Source organism: Phoxinus phoxinus (assembly GCF_949152265.1).
Source record: "Phoxinus phoxinus genome assembly, chromosome: 17".
Lineage (NCBI taxonomy): Eukaryota > Metazoa > Chordata > Actinopteri > Cypriniformes > Leuciscidae > Phoxinus > Phoxinus phoxinus.
The window spans coordinates 19470764-19497419 of record NC_136892.1 but is presented as its reverse complement, the minus strand read 5'-3'; the positions used below and the strand labels follow the sequence as shown (position 1 = coordinate 19497419).

The 26656-nt window shown below is 37.4% G+C and overlaps 1 protein-coding gene across 2 annotated transcripts in view; it reads left to right on the top strand.

The window, feature by feature from the left end:
- The window catches only part of myo7ab (myosin VIIAb), a 36101-nt gene that overhangs the window by 500 nt on the left and 8945 nt on the right, over positions 1-26656 (top strand). Inside the window, exons 2-35 of one of the 2 annotated variants that reach the window (XM_079584957.1) lie at positions 5075-5138; positions 5661-5774; positions 5906-6058; positions 9573-9757; positions 9859-9980; positions 10622-10764; positions 10870-10983; positions 12183-12336; positions 12428-12504; positions 13927-14046; positions 14147-14289; positions 14381-14591; positions 14776-14911; positions 16278-16384; positions 16813-16854; positions 17566-17703; positions 18445-18603; positions 18793-18885; positions 18978-19072; positions 19156-19240; positions 19322-19540; positions 19841-20158; positions 20253-20453; positions 20599-20775; positions 21008-21097; positions 21766-21893; positions 21993-22119; positions 22261-22380; positions 22472-22645; positions 22915-23142; positions 23234-23404; positions 25255-25372; positions 26220-26346; positions 26432-26601. In XM_079584957.1, coding sequence (XP_079441083.1) covers positions 5121-5138; positions 5661-5774; positions 5906-6058; positions 9573-9757; positions 9859-9980; positions 10622-10764; positions 10870-10983; positions 12183-12336; positions 12428-12504; positions 13927-14046; positions 14147-14289; positions 14381-14591; positions 14776-14911; positions 16278-16384; positions 16813-16854; positions 17566-17703; positions 18445-18603; positions 18793-18885; positions 18978-19072; positions 19156-19240; positions 19322-19540; positions 19841-20158; positions 20253-20453; positions 20599-20775; positions 21008-21097; positions 21766-21893; positions 21993-22119; positions 22261-22380; positions 22472-22645; positions 22915-23142; positions 23234-23404; positions 25255-25372; positions 26220-26346; positions 26432-26601 — 4777 coding nt within the window. In that variant the 5' untranslated portion in view covers positions 5075-5120. The remainder of the gene's footprint in view (positions 1-5074; positions 5139-5660; positions 5775-5905; positions 6059-9572; positions 9758-9858; positions 9981-10621; positions 10765-10869; positions 10984-12182; positions 12337-12427; positions 12505-13926; positions 14047-14146; positions 14290-14380; positions 14592-14775; positions 14912-16277; positions 16385-16812; positions 16855-17565; positions 17704-18444; positions 18604-18792; positions 18886-18977; positions 19073-19155; positions 19241-19321; positions 19541-19840; positions 20159-20252; positions 20454-20598; positions 20776-21007; positions 21098-21765; positions 21894-21992; positions 22120-22260; positions 22381-22471; positions 22646-22914; positions 23143-23233; positions 23405-25254; positions 25373-26219; positions 26347-26431; positions 26602-26656) is intronic. The other variant, XM_079584958.1, reaches the window with a different exon arrangement.

The window sequence follows — 26656 nt, the reverse complement described above, 5'->3', positions numbered from 1 at the left end:
CATAAGCAAGCAACCTTTTTTCCTATGAAAATATTGAAACATATTTAAAATTAGTTGAATTTACTGAAGAAGCCAAATTGTGTGAGACAATAAGACATGTTTTTAGGGAAATTATCTTGAATTATGTAAATTTTTACTACCCAATGGCAATTGTTTTTAATCATGAATCAAATTTAGCGAGGTTTATGCTTGAAACAAGAATGCACAGCCTGTAGGGTAAGAAAAATAATTTAAGAATGTATAACGAGTCCTAATATCTTATGCTATTTCTCCTAATATTGTTGTAAATAAATTTTTATATATTTACTGGAAAACAAGGCAAAAATAACCTTTAAGTATTAGACATTTGTATTAGGTAACACTTTATTTTAGTGTCTTTAGTGCACATAGTACTAGAGCAATACTTATAAATTATACATAATTACATGTAACTAATCCTAAACCAAACCCAAATGCTAACCCTATAGTAAGTGCATGTAGTTATTAACATTACTCAGTACTTACATTCTATAATTTGTAACAAAGACCTTAAAATAAAGTGTAACTTGATGTTAATTATCAGATATTGTTGGCATTAGGTAACTTCATCAGTGACAAATATTTCTAAAGCATCTATTAATCTCAGTTTATGTTAATCTCAACATTTACTAAAGTATTATTTAATTCAAACACTGTGTCTAACATGAACTAACAATAAACAGTTATATTTTTATTCATTTATTTTTTAACAAAGATTAACAAATATTAACCTCGGTCTGTATGGAACGAAATTTCGTTCGACTGTATAAATGTATACAGTAGAATGACAATAAAGTTGACTATGACTATGATAAGTACTGCCAAGAATGTATTGCTCATTGCTATTAATGCATTAACTAACCTCAACTAATGGAACCTAATTCTAAGTGTTGCCATCATGATTTATCATGACTTCTACTACTTGTGTTTTTTTATTTACTTTTTTTACAATATATATATATACATTTATACCTACTACATTTTCATTTCCTACTTACATTTTTTATTTATTATTTTATTTTAAGTGTAAAACTGTCATCCACGTGTGTTTGTGTGGATGGCATGCAGCATCTTCTTCAGAGAAGTGAATTGCGTTGACATGCTGCTGAGCTGACGGACACAGAGGAAGTGACTGTGTTAATCTGCCTCTGGCACTCAGTGACGTGCTGGATAAAGCAGTTAAGAGTTTAGAGGGGCACAAGATTTAAGACCTTTAGTGAGTCTTGGCCCAGGGCAAACGACTGGTTATGAAACCAGCCAAATAAACGTCTGACCTGTAAGTCTAGAAACACATGAGCAACAAGAAGGGAACACGTTCATTATTTATTCAGTGCTTCACTGCTAAAGGGATAGTTCTCCCAAAAATAAATATTCTGCTATCATTTACTCACCCTCAACCTGTATGAATTTCTTTCTTCTGCTGAACACAAAAGAAGATATCTTGAAGAATGTCTGTAACCAAACCATATAATTTTTTCCCCCATACTTTTTCCCATAGTTTTTTTTCTGCCATTATACCGATCCCATAAACTGTGAGATTAGACATTGTTAGGCGAGAAAAACCAGACAGTTTACATTTTAATCTATAATCTCTTTAAATGTTATAGCGTGATGTCTTCATGTACTATTTTTTTGCCCGATCCTTTTTTTTTTCTCCAAACTGCCAGTGTTGAGGAACAACTAACTAAAAATACTGTGTAGAAATGCTACTATTTCTAGCTATGTTTTAAACTCAGTTTATAAAATAAAATCAGTGCAGTGTAGTTTATTTACTTAAAATTAGCATCTTGGCAGGCTACAGTTTCAGAGTTAGTATCACCCTGGTTCCCTCAACAAAAACTCAATAGGCTTTTGAATTATTGCAGAACATAAAATGAGAATAAGAGAATGATTCTTACACATTTAAAAAAAAAATTTTTTTGAAGTAAACGGCTAAATGTAGGCTATAAATTAACTACACCACAGTTGCGTGACTACAACAACACTTAGCTTCCGACAGCTTGTCTTGCTTTATAACAAAATTATTGAAAATTGGAGTGAATCGTTTTTAAGAGTGTGGTTATAAACACAAAGTTCAATTTAGTGAGTGGATGAGTTTACCTGTTTGGCTGATGATGTTTAATGTCCAGGTTTGCCAAGTGGAATTGGGCTACTTTAAAATTGGTGCCACGGGTTGATTTTTCCCCCCCTGTGGGTTAAAGGTTTCACATATTCCATAAACTGCATTTGACTGCTTGTATAATGTTTTATATTCCTCCATTGATAAAACTGTGCTAGATGATTTTGATGGAGTTGAACTGCCTTTGACCTCCACTGAGCTACTAGATTGTGATTTTAAAGTTGAAATTCAGTTTAATAACAGTGACTGTAAAATATGAATGTAAAATAAGGTCATTGGGCTGACTCTGTGTCTCAATGCCCATACTATCCATCCTAAACAGTATGTGAGATTAAAATAAGTGTGTCCCAAAGCATAGTATGTTGAAAAGAGTATGCCAGAAGTCCCCGGATGGTCTACTATTTCCGGTGGTGTGGATCCGTGCACACTATAACAGATAATATTGCCCACAACACATTTCGCTTTGGAGGAAGATTCAGTTAGGAACTTCTAACACGAGTAAAAGTATTCAGAAAACTACAAAACATGGCAGATATGCACGATCGACGGTTTAGATTAAGGGCTTTGAGTGACTAATAATCAACATTTAAGCTGATAAAAAATATTTATGTAATATTATCCATGTTATAATTAATCTGCAATAACAACGTGAACTTTTATAAAGTTCCGCTTGGCCATTAGCTTTTAAATGCATTGTTATGCATGAATATGAGGAGAGTCTCCACATGAAAGACCCATGACTGGCAGATTAACATGCAACTGCATTTCTCTCCAATACAGTAGAAAATTAAATTAAATGTGGAGGATTTTATCTTTGACAAGATGATTGAGGATACGTGTTAAGCGGCAGAGAGAACAGATGTTATTTTATGACGTGATAGTATGTCCCAAAGCTTGTCTACTTTTGTCAAGTCACTTTTATTTATAGCCTACACTGCTTTTTACAATACAGATAGTTTCAAAGCTCTTCTGCTACACACTCAAAAGTAAGTACGTTTTCTTCACAAAAAGAGTACATACTTTTAGGGCGTAGTGTAAGTAGGTGAATTGAGACGCAGATTCAGTCTCTACTGAAGGCCAAACGCGACCCAGAGGTGATGTGACATCCCTTCCGTTTCACCTTCATCTCTCAGTGTTCACTGAGTTTGCAAAACTCAAATGAACGAAAGCCAAGTTCATCTACAGATCTATACCGATTACTTCATTTATGCATTGTACCACTTTTCTGCATTCGGCATCACATTCTTAAAAACAAAATTGGCCTTTATATTGTGCTTAATCTGTGATTAACATCCGTACTAATCTTCTTATTGAGTGTGCCATGAGGACAGGAGGTAACGCATACCTCAGTCTTACTCCCCAAACTACATTCACACATTTAATTTGAATAATAGTGACATGAACTTATGAAACTCAAAAATAGATCTGTGAGGCAGTTAAGCCAGGGATTTTTGTGATGCCTGCTCATGACGCAGGTGAGGATGGAATTGGTTATGCAGTGTTGAAGAAGGAGAAAAAACGCACAAGGAAGTGATTCAGCTGGAATCTACAAACGACAGTTTGCATAGTGACAAGCTTAATAGTAATAATAATTCATTACATTTATATATCAACCCAGGAGGAGCTATAGGACTGTGAAGCTTCTCCAATCTCAATCTACTCCATCTATGTTTTGATTATCATTCTGAATCTGATCCAGATGCAGTCTTTGACAAAAACATGATTTTCTCAGCTTTTTGCTCAAAATGTTGCTTTTTTACAAAACTTACACACATTCAAGTGTTGATAAAGAAGAATGCGTTTTTATAGCTTTGTTCTTTCTTTTGATATTTTGCATGTTCAGATATTCACAAAATAAAATATTCTGGGTGCAATGAAACTTTTGTGAAAATCACTGGCGGGGAAAGAATTAATACATAATCTGACATTTTGATGGGTCCACTCAACACAATATAACTGTATAATTAGCAAATCAAAAATACATAAAATCAAAAAATTATCAAAAAACAAACAAACATGTTTAACAAACAATTAAAAAGTGATATATATACGTTTTTGAGATCTGAATACTCCTAGAGGTCAGACCCTTGTCCGCATTTGAAAAGCGTTCAATACAGAGAAGGACCAGGAATACAGAGGTATTGTTGAACATTGGCACTTAAAGTGGTGTGGCATTGACAGGGCAGTTCTGCAGGCCACACTCTTTTAGCCTTAAAACCATTGAGGGAAGCTCATCGTGTGTTTTATGCACTGCTCTATATGCTGGCTGTAATAACATGTATTCTGTAAGGACTTGAGGATGCTCTGCCTGAGTAAAACTATTGTTGGATCTGCTTCCACGGCTGTGTAATTATCCTCAGTACAGGGTGTAAATGCATACATCAAGTATATTTGGCATCAGGCAGTTGCTTCAAGTAACTACTAGCAGCATTTTATTCAAAAGCCGTTCTCTGTGATATTCTGTAGTACTGATAGTGTCTTTCTAATGATCACGGTGTGGACAGTCTCAGTCTTATCTTAAAATAAACTGTAACCTTGTTGTGGTTTTCATTGCAGGATAAGATGGTGATCTAGTATACTTTTTGGGTTGATCCACACAGCTCTTCTCTGCTCCTCAAAGTTCGAGATGTTTTTGGTCTTTAATACTCTTGGGATCAGTAGAATCTTTCTAGTAAAGCTACAGTATATTGTAAAAATGTTCCTCCATTATAAATCCATTTTAAAATGTATGATGCAATGTGAAACTGTGATCAGATTCTTGCCTTTATTTGAAACGCCGTAATATCTTTGTTTAATAATTATTTGCAAAGTCGGTGTGGACTATTTTATTGTTTTCATTATTTCATGTTGTACAGCAGTGCATTTGCTTTGCTCTTTTTTTATTTGATACATTAATTTTTAATGTTCTCTTATTCTCTTTATTTTTATCCTGTATAGGTCCCTCACATGGTGACTTCTAATGTCAAAACTCTAAACCAGAAACATGGTCATTCTGCAACAGGTAAGACTTGTTCTCAAGCTCTTACTCAATCTTAAACTTCTTTACTTGCTCAAATGACACTGTAATTTGGCAGCTAGAACATCATGCATTATTAACACACTTTCCCTGGATAAATTGAACTATATCCAGTTTTCCACTCCAGTAATCAATTTGAATGAAGCTGCTTTAAATCATGTTCCTGTTGTAGTGCAATGGCCACCTTGCATTCTCAATGAGTCTTATTGCTATGACAACAACAAAAATCACAGTTTCCTGTTGGGACTACGGTCAATTACATTAACAATATACCAGCCGGCAGGTGACTGAGGTTAAGATTTAATAGGCTTAATTCTTCTTATAGGGTGCCATTCTTTATATTAAATAAAATAAAATAAAAATTCACAGAGAACCAAATACAAAACAAAACAGTCTTTTATTTATTTAAAATGTACATTTTTGTTTTTAGTCTGTTTTTGCAATCATTTATGATTTTTTGTATTGTATGGTATTGATTGTTTAAAGATTGGATTGGTTGTCCCATAGGGGGACTATGTCTGGTTGGACCTTAGAACAGGCCGTGAGTTTGATGTCCCTGTTGGCGCCGTTGTCAAACTCTGTGATTCGGGTCAAATTCAGGTCTTGGATGATGAAGGGAAGGTGGGTCTTTCAGTGTGTACCACTCATAATTACACCCGACATGCGAGAGAAGACTAGTTTGTGAACAATGCAAGCATTTTCTCTACGAATCAGAAAGGGAGGTTTAATAGTCTGTCTTTTCCCCCATAAAGGAGCATTGGATCTCTCTTCAAAATGCTACAAACATCAAGCCCATGCACCCAACCTCCATTCATGGAGTAGAGGACATGATCCGTCTCGGGGACCTGAATGAAGCTGGTATCCTCCGAAATCTCCTGATCCGTTACAACGACAGGGTCATATATGTAAGCCTGAACTTTGACATTTCTCTCTCTGATCTTTGATGTTCATTTTATTGCATGGGAATCTAATAAGGCTGCATGGGAAATTTCAGGACTGTGCTCAAAAAATCACATGACTATTATTTAGTCAAATATAGTGACCGCAATTACAATATAAAAACAGTAAAGATTACATAAAGACTATTGCATAATGTTTGTCAGGGTTTTGTCACTTCGGTCTAGTTCATTTCTTGGTTTTGTGACAGAGCTCTGACACTCCTGGTTTTGTCTCGTCTTTGTCTGAGTGTGCGGTTTCGAGCGTGCTCGAGCCGTGCACTCACTTGTCTACGTGCCTTGTTATATGTGCGGGGCACGGTGTTTGGATCCCGACACGTCTGTCTAGTTTGGTTTCGGTTCTGTGTCGGGATTCAGACATCCATGCTCCGCGTGTTTGTTTTCTGTTGTGAGTGCACGGAATGACCTTACACTCGTTCTCTCGTCACGTGAGCGCGCGGTTTCGAGTTCTGCAAATGAGTCCTCGCTTCACCTCCTCAACCCCCATACCTGACAAATGTTAACCAGTAGCCAAATTCTTATTTTGCCCTTATTTGATCAAAATCCATGTTTTTATCACTTAATTTCCTCTTTCACTAAGAAATACATCAGATAATAGAAGTAAAATGGGTAGAAATCAGATAAATATTGACTTTTAATTGCAGATGATACTTCTGGAACAACACTGGTTTGTTGCTGCTTAGCATGAAATATATATTTTAAAGATTTTATGCTTCAAAACTTGTTGACTTAGAAAAATAGACTGTTGTTAGAACATTGGCATTGATTTATGACTGAACAATGTATTGAGACAAAAGCATTTTCCATTGTAGCGTTTGCTGAATATAAAATCTGGGTGTGTTTTTTCATTCCATAAAACAACTGAGGGGAAAAAAAAGAATGATTTGTTTTGGTCTCTTGATCACATTGGATTTTTGAAATGTGACCTTTTCATTTTGTTTCATCATTGAATCCCCTTTAGCCGTTCTCACCACTAGAATGCTTAATGGTTTTGTCATAGTTTGAATGGATGCTTGAATCATTTCAATCATTGGGCACAGACAGGCCTTGCGTAGGACTCATTTGTATGGAAATGTGTTTAGTGCACTTAGCTGATCAGATGTATTTACTTTTTGCTTATCTAGAAGGTCAATCTCCAATTTTCTTGTCACTTGCTCTTTCTAGATGGTATAAAAGTGCATTAGCATTAGCACAGACCTTCCAATTCAGTGAATTGGAGGGTCTGACTGATTCATAACGCTCACTGTTAAAGTTATACAGTTCAGTGATGTTATTGATCTGAGCAAAGAGCTCAAATATGGAATTTCTGTCATGATATCAGTTTTACATTTTGAAAGAGGAACAGGAAAAACAATAATGTTGGCTTTGTGAATAACATAGCATGTTATATGTCATAAATGATTAAATTAATAAAAGTAATACCGTAGTTTATAATAAACTTACTTTTTTTATACTTATCTCTGCATATTAAGCTTGGATCTGAAAGTATTTTAACACAAAAAAAATGTTTTACAGTCTAACTCACAAAGTTGCTATAGTTCATAACCAAAAAAAGATTTGTGGTTCAGTGAGGGAAGTCAATTGTGACTTCATTAACAACTCACTGAGGGAGTGAGTTTGGTTCAACTGAACAGACACAGAGTCATTTGTTCATGAATCGGACATCACGGATCACACTGTGTCCATTGTTAAGTGCAGGAAACACTGGCAAGCACCCTAAAAAAATTGTAATTGGCTCACCTCAGATGATATTTGATGAAATCACATATTTACGCACAAAGCTTTCTCCACTGTCACCAAAGACTTAATTTTAAACAATTGTTGCAAATGCTACTTTTTTTTTGTCACATTTGCAACAATTCGAAGTCCTGTTCATAGTATATAGCCACTTTTCCACAATCGGGCTGAACTGTTCTAAGAAGGGTAAAGAACTATTACGATTATATTTTCCACTGGTTTGGCACGTCACGATTATAAACTGTTCTCGGCCTGGAATTCTCAGCACTGTTGGCCTACCGTGCTTGTAAAACGTGTGTAGTGATGAGCAGGGACGGACTGGGACTAAAAAACAGCCCTGGACTTTGACTAGGCCCGGCCCAAAGCAATCGGCGTGCGGAAACTCGTCAACAACAACAATAACGCCTGGCATGAGTGTCACAAGACTTTAATTGTGGCTCGAATACTACATATAAATGGAGGTCTCAACACACTGCAGTCCTGTGTAAAAAACCTCTAGGCTGTGACTCTCTGACTGGGGGTGCTTAAAGTAGCCTAATTTAAAGTTGAGCTGGAGTGGGTGTCTTTCTCTGCTCTTGGTCTAAGCTCAACCTGAATAAACAAATGATGGAATGGAAAAAAAACACACAAAAAAAACAGGTTTTATTCCAAGATAGCATGGAATAGATTAGATAATATGCTGTTATAACAGCATATTATATTATCCATTCCATGCTGTCTTAAAATGAATTTATTACTTAATAATCTTAATTAATTTATGCACTAATTAATCTTTCTGCACAAATAATAATAGCCTACCACATCTAAATGAAAATACACCATTACAAATGTAACTTCTGTATTCAAAATCTTCAAAGTTTGTAAGCATTGTAACGTTACCAACATTTTTAAAAGTAAAAGCATAACATATTTCTTAATATTAGCTACTGCGTGTGGTATTTTACAGCTAAAATGTTGAAGTTTTGCTGTTTTAACTAGCCTACTGTCTGTAATCATTAAAATGTAGCAACCTGAATATAACTTCCTAACATCATCCCTAGCAAGTAACTCTCTTTATATTCTCATGTTCCACACTTACTTGCCCTGGATCTACCTGTGGAACAGCTCACCTCTCTGTCCCTCATCATCACTGGTGGCATGTTGCTGCACAGCTGTCTGGCTCACTTCTTCACTGCTGCTAATATTTACTGCTGCTGGCTGTGCTGCTAAATATTTCAGTTAGTTTGCGACATTTAGCGGTTTCAGTATCTATATTCCGCAAAAAAAATGTATCTCGCCTTCTCAACCCCGCCCTTTTCTTTCCGTTTTTTACCCGCGGCCGCGTTAACCAAAAAAAACAGGTGATGACTGCGTGCGTGGCGGGTGGTGGGCCGGCCCGCCGGCCGTCCTGGAGTACCGGCCGTTCTGTGATTCTCCAGATCACACAGATGGCCAGTCCGCCCCTGGTGATGAGCAGAGTAACACAAGCGAAGAAACAAAAGTTAATAATAGAAATAACGTGGTCACTATTTACATCTCATACCTCTGTAAACTTCCGTTACCATGGCAACGACTGATGCCGTTATTTTGCATTCCAAAGAGCTCCGTTATCAGCCCCACAGTGGAACATGAAACCATATCCGTACCGGCTGGGCCGGATCGCCACAGAATGGAACAGTTAAGCAACGAGAACGGTTTGGCCGGATGGTGGAAAAGCAGCTTATATGTTCACAATTATGTATTTCAGACGTACACGGGATCGATCCTGATAGCAGTGAATCCATACCAGCTCCTGCCCATCTACACACCTGATCACATTCGCCTCTATACAAACAAAAAGTTAAGAGAGATGCCACCACACATCTTTGGCATTGCAGACAACTGCTACTTCAGCATGCAAAGGAACAATAAGGACCAGTGCTGTATCATCAGGTAAATCAAAGCCTGTAACGGTTTAAGATAAGTTTGATTTTTGCCACAGTATAATTCACTGGTTAATGCACATGACTCTGTTGACCATGTTGCGTGTTCAGCGGTGAGTCTGGAGCTGGGAAGACGGAGAGCACCAAGCTCATTTTGCAGTTCTTGGCAGCTATCAGTGGCCAACACTCATGGATTGAGCAGCAGGTTCTGGAGGCCAACCCTATTTTAGAAGGTCAGGAAGATCATCCCTAAACCTAATGACATGAAACCTACCTGTCTGACACTGATCCAGTAATTGCCAGAACTTGTTAAACACAGTATGCTATGAAAGCAGGATAGTGCACCTATCAGAATAGAAATGAACATTCCTTTAAAATTAAATTCCTGTACTTGAATAGAGAAGGGGAAATACTTTTGTAAAAAATCAAGTGCTGTCAAGTTTTTAATCAAATAATATTCACTGATATATTTTTCCTGTATGAATAAAAAAACATGTTATCATTCATACAGTATTCTGTATGTGATATGTCCAGAAGCTTTACATTACATTAATAAGGGATGTTTTAAAAATTTTAAATGAAAAAAGTTATATATGTTTCTTCATTATTTTTTATAATTCAGTGAATTATATATACATATATTGAACAACATTTGATATACGTATATATATATATATATATATATATATATATATATGAGCAACATTGAATTTCTTTTCATTTCAGGAAATTCCTTGTCCTGTCATTCCAATTAAAATTTAAATTCAGCTTTGTGTGAATTCAGAATTCTGCTCAACCCTGTAAAAGAGCACAGGGCTTTGTAACCACACTTTGAAAAGAGATTTGTTATTTGAAGTTTCCCCTGTTCCCACAGCATTCGGTAATGCTAAGACCATACGCAATGACAACTCCAGCCGATTTGGGAAATACATTGACATTCACTTCAACAAGCGGGGAGCTATCGAGGGGGCAAAGGTCGAGCAGTACCTGCTGGAGAAATCAAGAGTTTGTAGACAGGTGAGAGATTGAGGATGGGCAGAATGTGTCTCACGGTGGGTCTCTTTATCATGCTATTGCTTATGCTGATGTCAGTGATGAGGTTACATTTCATTGTCTTTGTAGGCAGCCGATGAGAGGAACTACCATATATTCTACTGTATGCTTGCAGGCATGAGCCCTGATCAGAAGACTAAATTAGGGCTGGGCTTGGCCAAAGACTACATTTATCTTACTATGGTGAGAGCCTGTGTTTTATCAGCACAAACTTATACACATTTACACAATTTCCTGTATGTTATGAAAGCATTTGAATATTCCCTTTCCATTAAAGAAATAGTTTACTCAAAAATGACAATTCTCATTTAGTTCTGGACTGCAATCTGAAGGGGTTTTTTTTCTTTGAAGAATATTCTGGCTGCTCTGTTGCATATAATGAAAGTGAATGGGAACTGGGACTTCCAAAAACTCATATCGACTACTTTTATGATGTTTTATTGTGCCTTCTTGTCATTTTTGGAGCTTACTAACCAGTCCCCATTCGGTTACATTATATGGAAACAAGCAGCAAGGACATGCTTTAGAATTTCTCCTTTTGTGTTCCACTGAAGAAAGAAACTCAAGAACAGATTTGAGGAACACCATGAGTAAATGATGAATGATCATGATGATTTTTGGTACTATCCCTTAACATATAATATACACACTGGTGAGACAAAACATTATGAGTATTCACAGGTCAGGGTACATTAGATGCGAGCGTCGGTCCTGGACCTTAGAGTAGAGGAAGAAGGTCGCCTGGTCCGATGAGTCCCATTTTCTTTTACATCACGTGGATGGCCTTATACGTGTGCACCATTTACCTGGGGAAGTGATGGCACCAGGATGGGCAATGTGTTGCTGGGAACTTTTGGGTCCGGCCATTCATGTGGAAATAAATTTGACACGTGCCACCTACCTAAACATTGTTGCAGACTCGCTACACCCCTTCATGACAATGATGTTCCCTGGTGGAAGTGACCTCTTTCAGCAGGATGTCACACCCTGCCACACTGCAAACATTTTTCAGGAATCTTTTGAGGAACATGATGAAGAGTTCAAGGTGTTGCCCTGGCCTCCAAATTTCCCAAATCTCAATCCAATTGAGCATCTGTGGGATGTGCTGCTGGACAAACAAGTTTGATCCAGGGTGGCTCCACCTCGCAACCTACAGGACTCCACGGATCTGCTGCTAATGTCTTGGCGCCAAATACCACAGGACACCTTCAGCTGTCTTGTAGAGTCCATGCCTCTCGGCACTGTTTTGGCAGCAGGTGGTCATGATGTTTTAGCTCTTCAGTGTGTGTATATTTATACATGTGTGTGTGTTTAAAGAGAGTGTTTGTAAAAAACTAAGTGTTCGTATCCGCTGTGTCCTTATCTCTTGGCCTGTCACCCAGGGAAACTGTACCGTGTGTGAGGGGAGGAATGATATGAAGGAGTACTCAAGCATTCTGTCAGCCATGAAGGTCCTGATGTTTACTGACACAGAAAACTGGGAGATCTGCAAACTGCTGGCTGCCATCCTGCATATGGGCAACCTGCGCTTTGAAGGTGGAAAGTGTTATTATTAATAATAATTGCCAGCTCCACAAGACGTGACAGACTAGCTAAATAGCACGTTTCTTTTGTGTTGCCCCAACAGCTCGAACTTCAAAGAACTTGGATACCTGTGTAGTGGTCCGCTCACCTGACCTGGCCAAAGCAGCCACTCTGTTAGAGGTGAGGTACATGTGAACGCATTAGAGAGCTTTAAAGTCAACATGAAGTGATCTATTTGTGAGAAACATATGGATGCTTATTTCCACCTTAAAGGGTAAAAGATAATTGCAACCTTATTTATTGTAATTGTGACTATATTTCACAATGCAACTTGTGACTGTTTCGCATTATTGTGACTTTATATAAATTGGACTTTATATCTAATAACTGCAATGTTATTTCTCACAATGTGACTTTATTTTGCATTTGCAACTTTTTCTCATAATTGCGACTTTAAGTCTCACAATTATGACCTTATGTCTCACAGTGTGACTATTTCTTATTATAAACTTTTTTTTGGTTTGGATAAACGGATATTCAAGCTGAGACTTTATTTTTTGCTTTGAAATTAATTTAATAGTAAAAAGTGAGTCTCCAATTCCAGATTGGAGCCAGACCTGAATGCTTAAATAGCCTTTTGACTATTGTTTAACTATTGTAGAAACAGACAGCAATTTCAGAGGAATATTTTGCACTAAAGAATTGTGCAGAATAAAGAATGTGTATAAATATGTCCTTGCTCTGCATTAACTCTGTATATGTGTTTTAGCTTTGGTTTAATCACATTTTTGCTTCAGTGTATTGCAGTCTTGAAGCTGCTGTTACTGGAAGGGGCTTGTTTCTACTGTCTTGTTGAGATTCATCTCTTTCATTAGCTCTTTGGTACGGTGTTATCCGTGCAGTTAAAGGGAGGGGAGTTCGAGATAAATGCAGTCATTAGTGAGCATCAGACTGAGCATCATTCTAATGTTATTATCGTAGACACTGGCACAGTGTGACAAGTCTGTTCTGACTCCCTGCCGGCAGCACTCTGCTGTCAGTCTTTCCAATGTCTGTCTCTATGTTTCCACTGTCCAAAGTCTTTGTTCTGTTTTCAGTTTGATTTAAATGGCTGTGGCAGTACTGAATTTCAAAACCATTTTCTTTGTTTGCATCTGCCCCCTGGTGGCAAGACACAAAAGTTCTCAAGAGCAGTCAGAAGGAAGGTTTGAGATCCAGTCCAAGAGTCTCTTCAATGCATCATTTTTAAATTACACTTAAACTAAAAAATGTATAGTGGCTTGCAACATTTCTGTTGTATTATAAATAAATGAATGAATAGGACCTTCTGTATAAATATTCAATACTATATTATGTTGGCTCAAATTAGAATAATTAGCATCTACAGATTATATAGCAATACAATATGAATAATTATGTGCTGAATTTACAAGGTTTATTTCAGCACAGTAATTAATTACAATGAACTGCAATCAATCAGGTATAATTGTTCTATTTTGGGAGAAACAATTTTCATATTTGTATTAGCCCACATTTTATTATTTTTTCTTCGAACATTACCTAGTTCTAAAGTGTATCACAATAATAAATACTCCAATACAGGTGGACCCTCATGATGTCATGGCATGTCTGACCACACGTACACTGATCACCAGGGGGGAGAGTGTGTCCACTCCTCTCAGCGTGGACCAGGGACTGGATGTCCGTAATGCTTTTGTCAAGGTGAGGTTGTTCACAATGCATAAATGGTCCAGTTTTGATTCTCAATTTGTCATAGAAGTCGTCAATATCCACTAAGTGGACTATTTTTTGTCTCCATCAGGGAATCTATGGGAGATTGTTTGTGTGGATAGTGGATAAAATCAATGCTGCCATCTTTAGGGTTCCTTCCACAGAAAGCAAGACTATACGTAGGTCTATAGGCCTGCTCGACATTTTCGGCTTTGAGAATTTCACTATTAACAGGTGAGTATTTGTAAACAGAACATTCAAGACCATTTATATTTCAGCATTTTCTGGACAAACTAGTACTAATCCTTGTTCGTTACTGCTGTAGTTTTGAGCAACTGTGCATCAACTTTGCAAATGAGAACCTGCAGCAATTCTTCGTTCGCCACGTTTTCAAAATCGAACAGGAGGAGTACAACCTGGAGGATATCAACTGGCAGCACATCGAATTCACCGACAACCAGGATGCTTTGGACATGATTGCCATGAAACCTATGAATATCATTTCCCTTATTGATGAGGAGAGCAAGTTCCCAAAGGTAAAGTTTGAGTTTTGTTGCTGTTCTGTATGTTTGGATTATAAATTGGATTGTAATGTCCATAGAGCACCGCAGAACATTGCTGGTTCACTTCTGAGAATCTTATCTTCATTTTTTATTCATCAGTTTAATGGAGGATATTTGGCCATGTTGCATGTCCATGACTTGCTGTTGTGTTTCTTAGGGAACAGATGCTACCATGCTGAACAAGCTAAACTCCCAGCACAAACTTAATACCAACTACATCCCCCCTAAGCACAGACACGAGACCCAGTTTGGCATTCAGCACTTTGCTGGAGTGGTACACTATGAAACTAAAGGTACACATTACTGAATTATGCCATTTCTAATCTCTTAAAGGGTTAGTTCACCCAAACATTTTATTTATGTCATTAATTACCCACCTTCATGTTATTCCAAACCTGTAAGACCTCCAAATGAAGATATTTTTGATGAAATCCGAAAGTCCCGGAAGTTTTTGTCTGAAGTTAATGTAAATATCTGTAAGAAATCGTGTATGTGTATCAGTATATTCTATTCCTGCATTACTGTAGTTCTTAAAGTGACAGCAGTCTATATAAGAATCAGTATACATTTCATTCAGTGAAGAATATGCAGTTTTATTATTTCATTTGATGATTCAATTTCTTACTTAAATGCAGTTTTTAGTGTTAACTTGTACAGTGCCCTGTCCATACTGTTCAAATCAGTCAGTTCAGTCAGAGTAGCAGTAGAGTAGCCTGACATAACGTTAGCAGCCCACAGTGGTACCATGCCAGTGACATCATCGAACACGGCTGTGCTCTGATAACAACAAATGTAAATTTCAGTATTGGGAAACACTTCATATATGTTTTGTTTTTAATATTATTTTTGAATGAATTTGTTTACAATTTTAATAACCAAAATGTTATCGAATTATATTTTGTTCGTTTCAGTTCCCCTTTAATGCTATGAAGCGACAAGAATACTTTTGTGCGCAGAAAACAAAAATGAACAAAAATTGATTTTCTTCTGTGTCAGTTTCTGACGCTGTTCGCGTTGTAAACACAGTGCAGCGCCTCCGGGTTCTACGTCAGAACACCACACACATATGCGCCGTGGTGCTCACGTGAACAGCGTCAGAGACTGACACGAAAGAGAAGAAATTGTTGAATAAAGTCAACAAAATTTTTGTCTGTTTTTTGCACACAAAAAGTATTCTAATCAATGCATATCATTAAGGTTGAACCACTGTAGTCACATGGACTATTATAATTATGTTTTTACTACCTTTCTGGTCTTTGAAAGTGGTAATAACGTTGCAGTCTATGGGGGGGGGTCTTCATTTGTGTTCTGAAGATGAACGAAGGTCTTACGGGTTTGAAACAACATGAGGGTGAGTAATTAATGACAGAAATTAAATGTTTGGGTGAACTAACCATTTAAACACTTTACTTACAGATTTTAGACTAGCTTCTCAAATGAGACTATACATTTATAACTATTAAAAAAATTATGTATTATTATAAATATAGAAATATAATTTTTAATACATTCAAGTATGCACTTTTTTTTCTTTCAAAAACATTAAATAAGCTTACCGACCCCAAACTTTTAACAGTAGTATATATAATTTCATATAATATACCGGTAATTTTTTTGCTTATTTAAGTTAACATGATCCCCTTTTGGTTCATTGTTCAGGTTTCCTGGAGAAAAACCGTGACAGCCTCCACAGTGACATCATCCAACTTGTGCACTCATCCAAAAACAAGTTCATCAAGCAGATCTTCCAAGCTGATGTTGCTATGGTGATGCCCTTTTCCAATACTGAATCCATATTTGCTCAGCATTAAAATGCTCACGACATGCCAGCGAGGCCGCACATCTCTGAGGGCCAAATGCTGGCCATGCAGGTTTATGTGAGGGTTGCATATTAAAAGCCAAGGCATGTGCTAGCATAATTGCCCTTGGAAAAAAAACACTGTGAATAAAAGAAGTGACTCCTACAAATGAGTGAACTTTAGACTAAGGCTTTAACATGACTCTATGTGACAGTGTCAGCACAGTCTGACTAACTCTGCTGCTGTAACTCACTCTCTCTGTGGTGATGTCAGCCCTAACCTCTCCTGGCTGATTCTCAGCAGACTTGGCTAACAGCAGTCAATTCTCTCTCTCTTTCTCTCTCTCTGCTTTCCTCCATCTGTCTCTCAATCTTTTACCTTATTTTTGGCCTCAGTTTCTATGTGGTTATTTGGAGCCCACTGCATCCCTTCAAAAGGTAATCAATGGCGTGGTTTGTGTCCCTCTCAGACTCCTATTAAACTACATTTTCTCAATAGTCCCTTGCGAAACCCATTCCTGTTTTTTTTTTCTCCTTTGAAAAATGGTTTCTGTTGAAGTAGTTTGTAAGGGCGCGCTGACAGAATAATTTAATAGCTCTAACAGTGGCATTATTCTCCAGATGAATTGAGTAAAAAGCCAGTCATCACAGAGAGATTCTGTTTCAAGTTAGATGCAGCTTGTTCTCATTGGTGTTTTTCAGCATTATTTTGAGGTGTGGGGGGGGGGTTTGGCGAGAGAAATTCCATTTACTCATTTTCCTGGCGCTGGGCGAAGATTGAAAAAGAGGGAAACTACTAGATTACTTTTTTTCTTCACAATGCCTTCTTACAGCATTTGCTTGTAACACATCGGGAATAACAGCAAGAGAAGGGATAGATAGAGGATACAAGTAACCAATGAAGATCCAGAAGAAACGTGATGAGCGAGGGAGAAAGTATGAAAGAATGACATTTATTAGATGCAGGAAAGAAAGGAGAAATGATTGGACCAAAAAAGAGCCACACAGAAAGGTGATTTAGTGTCTTTGTGATGTGCATAGTATGGGTATTTGTTGTAGCTTCGTATGAAGTGTGTATTCGTGTGTATGTGGCAGTAAAGGTCCTCTTCATTTTCTGTGAAGTTAATGGGAGAACTTCTGTGTTTTCAGGGAATGGAGACGAGGAAGCGCTCCCCGACACTAAGCAGTCAGTTTAAGCGCTCGCTCGAGCTGCTCATGAGGACGCTGAGCGTGTGTCAGCCTTTCTTTGTGCGCTGTATCAAACCCAATGAGCTCAAAAAGCCCATGGTGAGTCAATTCATATTTCTGTGAGAAATTAATAGATGTAGACTTTAAAAACAGGGCTTAAGAATAATAATGACGTGAAGGCCTACGGCCAAGTTCAAGTCTGTTAACAGATGTTTCAATTGCCATATTAGCAGCCTATATCTCACATTCATTAATACATTAGCCTTACAAACTAAAACATTTGGCTTTCTATAATGTATGAAATATTGATGTTGCGAATTCTGCTGAACTATCTAGTTTCTAGTATTGTCATGCCATTAATATGCAGCTGTATAATTTACAGCTTTTAGAACTCTTAACATTTATTCATTTGTATTTTTTTATTTATAGGACAAGTGGTGTGGTTTAGATTTTATTTTTATTAATGGTTTATATATTCTTGGTTCAAGCATAAAGCTAGTTTGATTTTGTTAGGTTTATTACAAAAGAAAATGCCAATTTGGGTAAAAAAAATTTATTTTGTTATATAGAAATTTTTTTAATAAATGTTATATAGGTTACACTTTATTTTACAGTATGTGCACTTACAGTGTACTTACCCAAGAAAGTACTGGTAATATACGGTAACTACGTGGGTTAAGGTTAGTTTTATGGGTAGGTTCAGGTTTAGTACTTGCTATATTATAATTGCTATAATAAGTACATAGTATGTACATGTGGAACAGGACTCTAATCCTGATTTTGTCATAAAATCATAAAAAATTGAGCCCTGAATGCCAGCCCTCGTTCTCTCTCCTGCAGATGTTTGATAGTGGACTATGTGTCAGACAGTTACGCTACTCTGGGATGATGGAGACTATCCGCATACGCAGGGCTGGATATCCCATACGCTACACGTTTGCTGAGTTTGTGGACCGTTATCGGGTCCTCATGCCTGGGGTCAAACCAGCCTTCAAACAGGCGAGTCTAAAACGTTACTGTTAATGCAGTCAACAGATGTGACTTGCAGGTCTGGAGTATGTTGTTAGCTCGACAGCTATTTTAAAAGCGTATTTTTTTGCAGTCCGTTAGAATTGCCTTCTGTTGGAATTATTTGACAAGTGCTGACAATTTGCTATGAGGTTGCTTTGAATCTCTGTCCTCTTACAGGAAGATCTGCGAGGAACCTCTCAACGCATTGTTGTGTCAGTTCTGCAGAAAGATGATGACTGGCAGATGGGAAAGACTAAAATCTTTCTAAAGGTTTGCCACTAATAAGCACAAAAAAAATATTGAAGATTTTGCTGTGTTTTAGAATTGTGACAAATGCTATACTTGGTCTATATTTGCTGTAGGACCATCATGACATGCAGCTGGAAATTGAAAGAGATAAAACCATTACTGACAAAGTCATTTTCATCCAGAAGGCTGTGAGAAGTGTGAAAGCGAGGTACGAGAAAAAGAAAGAGTGAAGGAGAGCAGACACAAAATACAAATAAAGTCTGATATGTATCTGTCTGTTTTGTTTACCAGAACTAACTTCCTGAAGATTAAAAGGGCTGTGACATTAATCCAGCGAATATGGAGAGGCTACATCTCCAGAAAGCACTATGCTCTGGTGAGTTTGTGAAAACTAAGCAGACAGAATCTGTTCTGGGGTTTTTGTCTGATTGTAATTATCCCTTCTTTCCACTTCCAGATGCGTGTAGGTTTCCTGCGGCTTCAGGCCTTGTACAGGTCCCGGAAGCTGTACCTGGCGTATCAAGCGGCCAGAACACGCATCACTCTGCTCCAGGCCTGGTGCCGTGGCTTCCTGGTGCGCCGGACTTTCTCCGAGCGCTTCCATGCGGTCCTGATCATCCAGGCTTATGCGCGAGGAATGATAGCTCGAAGACTCTGCAAGCATCTCAAACTGGAGGTAAATCTGTTGCTATTATCTGTCTGTCTGTCTGTCTATCTATCCATCTATATCACTTGTCGATCTATCGGTCTATCTATCCATCACTTTTCTGTCTGTCTATCTATCTATCATCTCTGTCTTTTTTTCTGTTGCTCCATCTATCTATCTATCTATCTATCTATCTATCTATCTATCTATCTATCTATCTATCTATCACATTTCTGTCTATCTATAATAAATAAATGATAATACTATCTATCTACACTCTTTTTCTAGCTATTTGTGTAGTAAAAGAGTTTGTACTCTCTCTATGTTCAGAGGGAGCGTCGGTTAGAAGCCGAGCAGCAGCGTCTGGATGAAGAGGAGCGTCTGAAGAACCAGATGACGGCACGCAGGGCTCGGGCAGAGGCAGCGAGGAAGCACCAGGAGCGCCTGGCCCAGCTCGACCGAGAGCAGGAGGAGAGAGAGCAGGCGGAGCGGAATGAGACACGGAGGAAAAAGGAGCTTCTGGAGCAGATGGAGAGAGACAAACTGGAACCGGTCAACGACTCCGAAATGGTGGACAAGATGTTTGGATTCCTGGGCAATGCCAACTCCCTTCCCAACCTGGAGGGTGAAGCACCAGAAGGGTTTGAGGTATGGAACTTTGTATCTATCAATCTCTGTAATGAGTAACTGACCTTGCCTGGATTGCATGTTATCTTAGTTTGCTTTTGTTTGGATGCAACAGGATCTAGAGAATGTTCCGAGACAGTTTGAGGAAGTCATCAATGAGCCTCTTCCTCTTCCTGACGATGAAGAGGAAGACCTATCAGAGTATAAGTTTGCAAAGTTTGCTGCAACCTACTTCCAAGGAAATGCCACACACGTGTATACACGGCGGCCACTGAAACAACCTCTGCTGTTTCATGAGGATGAAGGAGATCAGCTAGTAAGCTTTCTTATGTATTTACTTAGAGTTATAATTTATAATAATAATGTAGATTATTAGATGTCAGTGTCTTTGCTTACAGGTTTACTGTATAATATTTAAGCTGTGTTGCCCATATCATATTATGTTTCTTTTGTGTCTTTAGGCTGCTCTAGCTGTGTGGATCACTGTGTTAAGGTTTATGGGAGATCTCCCTGAACCCAAATACCATATCAGCATTAGTGACGGCACTGAGAAGATTCCAGTTATGACTAAAATCTATGAGACGTTGGGGAAGAGGACCTACAAAAGGGAGCTGCAGGCCCTGCAGGTGGAAGAGGAGGTGAGACAAGCCAGGTGGAGGGTGCAGTGAAAATAAAAATGAATAGACTCATCAATATTACACATTTTTATATATAATATTATTTTATATTAAATTGTATGAAAGTCCATGTATTATGAACATGAATTAATAATGAACAAAAGTTTATTTGTAATTTAACATTAACCTAGACTCGTAAATACTGGTAAGTGTTACCGATGTGATGTATGAAAGTTTTCTTCATTGTTCCCAGAGTTCCACTACTGACATCCAGAAGAGGAACAGTGTACGGCATAAGCTGGTGTCCCTCACATTAAAAAAGAAGACAAAGATCACAGAGGAGGTCTATAGAATCCATTACATTTCCTAATAGTTGAAGTAATTTCTGTGCCTCTAGTGGCACCAAACGCTAATGTATTTAAATAAATGTCTTCAAACACTCCTGTCTGCCAGTCGAAATAAATAGTCCTGACCCCGTATGGAATTGGCTGAAACGCTGTTGTTTTCCTGGTTGGAATCAACCTAATAAAGGTTTACTTAGAGTTGTCTCTGCATACATTATCATTTAAAACTCTAGGGTCGGTAAGTTTTTTTTATATATATTTTAAAGTTTTTTTTATTCTCTCTAGGGTACATTAAAAATAATACCATATCTTATAAAATATTATTACAATTTAATATATACTTTTTCTATTCTTATATATTTGAAATAGTAATTTATTGCTGTGATGGCAAAGCTGAGTTTTCAGCATCATCACTCCAGTCTTCAGTGTCACATGATCCTTTGAAAATCATTCTAATATGCTTATTTACTGCTCAAGAAAATTTCATATTATTAAAAATGTTGGAAACAGTTGTGCTTTTTAATATTTTTTGGTTAAAAAAAAATATTTGAAAATCAGTTATTTGAAATCTTTTGTAACATTAAAGATGTCTTTACTGTGTTACTGTTTATCCCTGCTGAATAAAAGAAAACGCTAGTGTATTAAAGTGTATTCCTGCCTCTGTTAGGTGACCAGACGGCTTACAGACAGTGATTACAGTCTACAGGGAAACAGCATGCTGGAAGACCGGCCCACCTCCAATTTAGAGAAGCTCCACTTTATCATTGGCAATGGCATTTTACGCCCTGCTCTCAGGTCATAACGTGGCAAATGCATTACTGTTGATGTGCTTGTGACTGTTGAACATACACTGTATCTGAATTGTATTGCATCTGGGTTTGTTTCCTCTCTCAGAGATGAGATCTACTGTCAGATCTGTAAACAGCTGAGCCAGAACACATCCAAAAGCAGCCATGCACGCGGCTGGATCCTGCTGTCCCTCTGTGTGGGCTGCTTTGCACCTTCAGAAAAATTTGTCAAAGTAAAAAAAAGTGTCATTTTTATTTTTGCATTCTTCAGCAGGAAATAAGATCTGCTACCTTTTTAATTATCCTAATGATCCTGAACCAAAATTCATAACTCTTCATCCCATTTCATGTGCCTTTATCTGTATTTTCTTTAGTATCTGCGGACATTCATTACCAGTGGGCCGCCTGGTTATGCACCTTATTGTGAGGAGAGACTGAGAAGAACGTTTGTGAATAAAACAAGGACTCAGCCTCCTTCTTGGCTTGAGCTGCAGGTATTTTAGGACCCACAAAAGCCATTAAAGATCGCTTTGGGGAAATGAATCGGGGTGATTTGACTGGGTTTTTTTCTCTTTCCTCCTCCAGGCCACTAAATCTAAGAAACCCATCATGTTACCGGTGACCTTCATGGACAGCACCACCAAGACCCTGCTGACTGACTCCGCCACCACAGCTGAAGAGCTCTGCAATGCTCTGTCTGACAAAATCGGCCTGAAGGATCGCTTTGGCTTCTCCTTATACATTGCTCTGTTTGATAAGGTACATTAATGCACACTCAGACGTTTCACAGCCATAACTCCAATCTTCAGTGTCACATGATCCTTCAGAAATCATTCTAATATACTGTAATGGATCTCAAGAAACATTTAGAAAATACAAATAGTAAGTTCAATAGTAACATTTTAAATGTGTTTATTGTCACTTATTAATGCATCCTTCCTGATTAAGAAAAACCTTTAAAAAAACGCACTGACCCCAAACTTTTGAATGTGTCCTCATATTCTTATTCCTTTGGTCATCCTCCTCAGGTTTCATCCTTGGGCAGTGGGAAGGATCATGTGATGGATGCCGTGTCTCAGTGTGAGCAGTACGCTAAAGAGCAGGGTGCTCAGGAGCGCAACGCCCCCTGGAGGCTATTCTTCAGGAAGGAAATCTTCACGCCCTGGCACAACCCTGCCGAGGACAGCGTGGCCACTAACCTCATATACCAGCAAATCGTGCGCGGGGTCAAATTCGGAGAGTACCGCTGTGATAGGGTCAGAGCTGTTGTGTAATATTTCACATTGCCCTATGTAAGTTAAATTACTTGCATTAACCAACGCGTATGCATGTGCACTGTCATCTTAGGAGGAGGACCTAGCCGAGCTGGCCTCTCAGCAGTACTACGTGGACTATGGGTCAGAGGTTCTACCAGACCGTCTTCTGAGTCTTATTCCATCCTACATCCCGGACCGTGAAATTACTCCCTCCAAGACAGTGGAGAAATGGTCTCAAATGATCATAGCAACTCTCATAAAGGTATAAATATATAGTTTCAACACATACATTTTTTGTTGGGTTAATTGTAATTGTTTTGTACATCATTATATTATATTAAATAATTATATTATATTTAGTGCTGTCAATCGATTAAAAAATTAACGAATTAATCCCAAAATTTTCTGTAATTAATCACAATTATTCACACTTGGCTAACAAGTTTTTAATATATTTTATATTTAATAATTTCATATTTAAAACTCCAAATGAATGAATAGAAACAACATAAAGACAGTAGCCTATATTTTAAATATTTGTTTAATGGCATTTGATGATAAGGATTTCAGAGTCAATATTAACCGTTAATTATAGGCACTCAGCATTACAGTATAATTGAAAGTTATGAATTTGAACATTTATTAGACTATGTGTATTAGACTTAAAACAGCAACTTTTAATTTAGATGAACTTTAAAACAATCTTCACATAAACCCATTAAAAATTTCGCATTTACCTGTGCCCTTCAATATATTAAGGCTATTTTTTTCTATTAGCCCAGTCTTGCCCTGTCAAAATGCACAAAAAAGTATTGTTTTTGTTGCTTTTTGACCCATGTAACCTTGTAAAGAGTGCGCCTGAATGGTTTAAAAGCATTTGTTTGAATAAGAGCGTGATCATATAATGTAACGCTAGCCAAAGTATGATGGGAAAAAACGGATGCTGCATTAATTGTTTTAACTGGAAAATAATAAACCGCATACTCATTAATTTTGACAACAATAATTATATTATATTATGCCGTTTCTACTACTAGCATTTAATCAGTTATGTATTCATATTATAAGTATAAAAATAAGTGTAATCAAACATAATATGATTAAAATAAAAATGATATTTTGAAGTTAGGGTTAATAACAATAAATATTTTTGGAAGTTTTCATGGTTGTGTAATAGCATAGAATTAGGAATAATATAAAAAAAATTTGCCAAAGAAAAAACGACTATTCTGGGTTTATAATCTGAATATTCGGTGGTTCTCCGATGTCTATAGTGGTTAAAGCCCTAGTATTTCGTGGTTGACGTGGACATAATGCTAATCATTTTTAAAAAAAAATAAACAAAATTTACATTTTTAACATTATACACAAATGTCACCACTTCCTGAGAATGGTATCACAATTACATGATATAAAAGTATAGATAACTAAACACATCTATTATTAACCTTTTCATTATGAGTAAGCTCACAGAACTCCACTGTCACAGCACATATCTGCGCCTAAGTCTTCATTACTGTGTCAGGCTGTGTCTGACTCACCTCGCGGTACGTTCTCAAGGTCGGCAGTCTCATTATCTTACAGCAGTACCTTCATTTCCACCCAGCACTAATATAATCTCATTAACTCTCTGATCTGAAGTGTGTGCATGGACGACCTTCAGACTGCTGTCTGCCGTAATAGAGTTCAATCACAGGACCCTGAATATTTCAGACATTTCTTTCAACCTCACTTAGTGGTCACTGTCTTGTTATGGATTCGTAGGTTAGGTCAGCACTGTCGTCTGTGTGCTAGCTCGTAGCGGTTGATGGGACTAAGCAGGTTGAGATTTGATTGACCATTCTTGTGAGACCATTAATCACATGTTTCTTCTCTCGAGGGTGAAGGCCGTTTTAATTACCCTTCTGCCTCTCATAGGCTAAAGTGATGGACATGAATGTTTAATAATGCTGGGGATCAATTTTATGGATCGTCCCTGCTGTGTAGTAATGCATGAGTTTGTTACATTTTCTGCTTATAAGCAGGTGACGAGAGCAAAGGTAATCGCCTCTGAGGTAATTGCCGATATTGTGTTGCGCTGAGAGCAAGATATTGATGATTGCATCTCCACAGGGAATCTACACACAGAAGAAGTTTGACTCGCAGAGAGTGAAGGAAGAGGTGGTGGATTTCGCTCGGTTTAAGTGGCCTTTGCTCTTTTCACGCTTCTATGAGGCCTTCAAATTTTCAGGTAAGACTTACAGAGAATAGTTCACCCAAAAATAAAACTCAAGTCAGTGAATTGAATAGATATGTCAGAATTGCGAACAAATCATTCCGACCAGTTTTTGTGAACTGAATCATTGGTTTGAATTAAAAGATCTGACTCCGTTCATTCACAAATTGAATGTATGTCACTTATCAAGACTTTAACTAGGACAGATATATTGATATATTATTGTTAATATATTGTTATTTATAGTTTATATAGTTGTTTATGTATTTTATTTAATTTTTTATTCCAAACTGTTTTAATTATTCTTATTTCTTTTGATTATTTTAATTTCTTCTATGTAAAGCACTTTGAATTACCATTGTGTATGAAATGTGCTATATAAATAAACTTGCCTTGCCTTGCCTTTATATAGTTTGGTTTTGTATAATTTACTGGTTATCTATTAAAATTATAATAGTTAAAATTATAAGTATACAAATAAGTTTTTACAAACATGCTATTACATGATGGAAATAATAGCATTTTAGGGTCTGTATTAAAAATAAAAATATATTTGGGTAGTTTGCAAGGCTGTAATAGCATATTTTGTATTTGGAATAATATTTTAACAATTAGCCATTGAAAAAAAAAATATTTGAATATCAATGTTAATATAACAGACATTTTATATGAGCTTTCTAAAGCTCCAGTCTCCATTCTTTGTAATTGCATGGGAAAAAGTGACTGGTATGTTAATCCAAATTTCTTCATTTGTGTTCCATGGAAGAAATCCTTGTTGGGGGAATTATTCTATTAAGTTATTGCACTTTATACACTGATAAAGTGTGGTGAAACTAAACAATTCTGTCTGTTCTTTTCACAGGGCCTAGTCTCCCAAAGAATGATGTTATAGTGGCAGTGAACTGGACTGGTGTCTACTTTGTAGATGAGCAGGAGCAGGTCCTTCTGGACCTTTCTTTCCCAGAGATCACTGCAGTCTCCAGCAGCAGGTGCAGTAGCTTAAAGATCCAAACTTACTTCATTTTATGTTAGTGTTCTCTATATTGACATTTTTGGTCAAACTTGTGGATGCAGAGGTGGAAAGCTTCAAGGACAGAGCTTCACTCTGGCTACCATTAAAGGAGATGAGTACACCTTCACATCCAACAATGCCGAAGACATCCGTGACCTGGTTGTCACCTTTTTAGAGGGCCTGCGTTCCAGATCAAAGTTTGTGGTGGCCCTGATGGACAGCCATTACCCCGGTGAGCACACATTGACCATATAGGCAGCAGTTGAGTTTATAACCACTGAATTTGA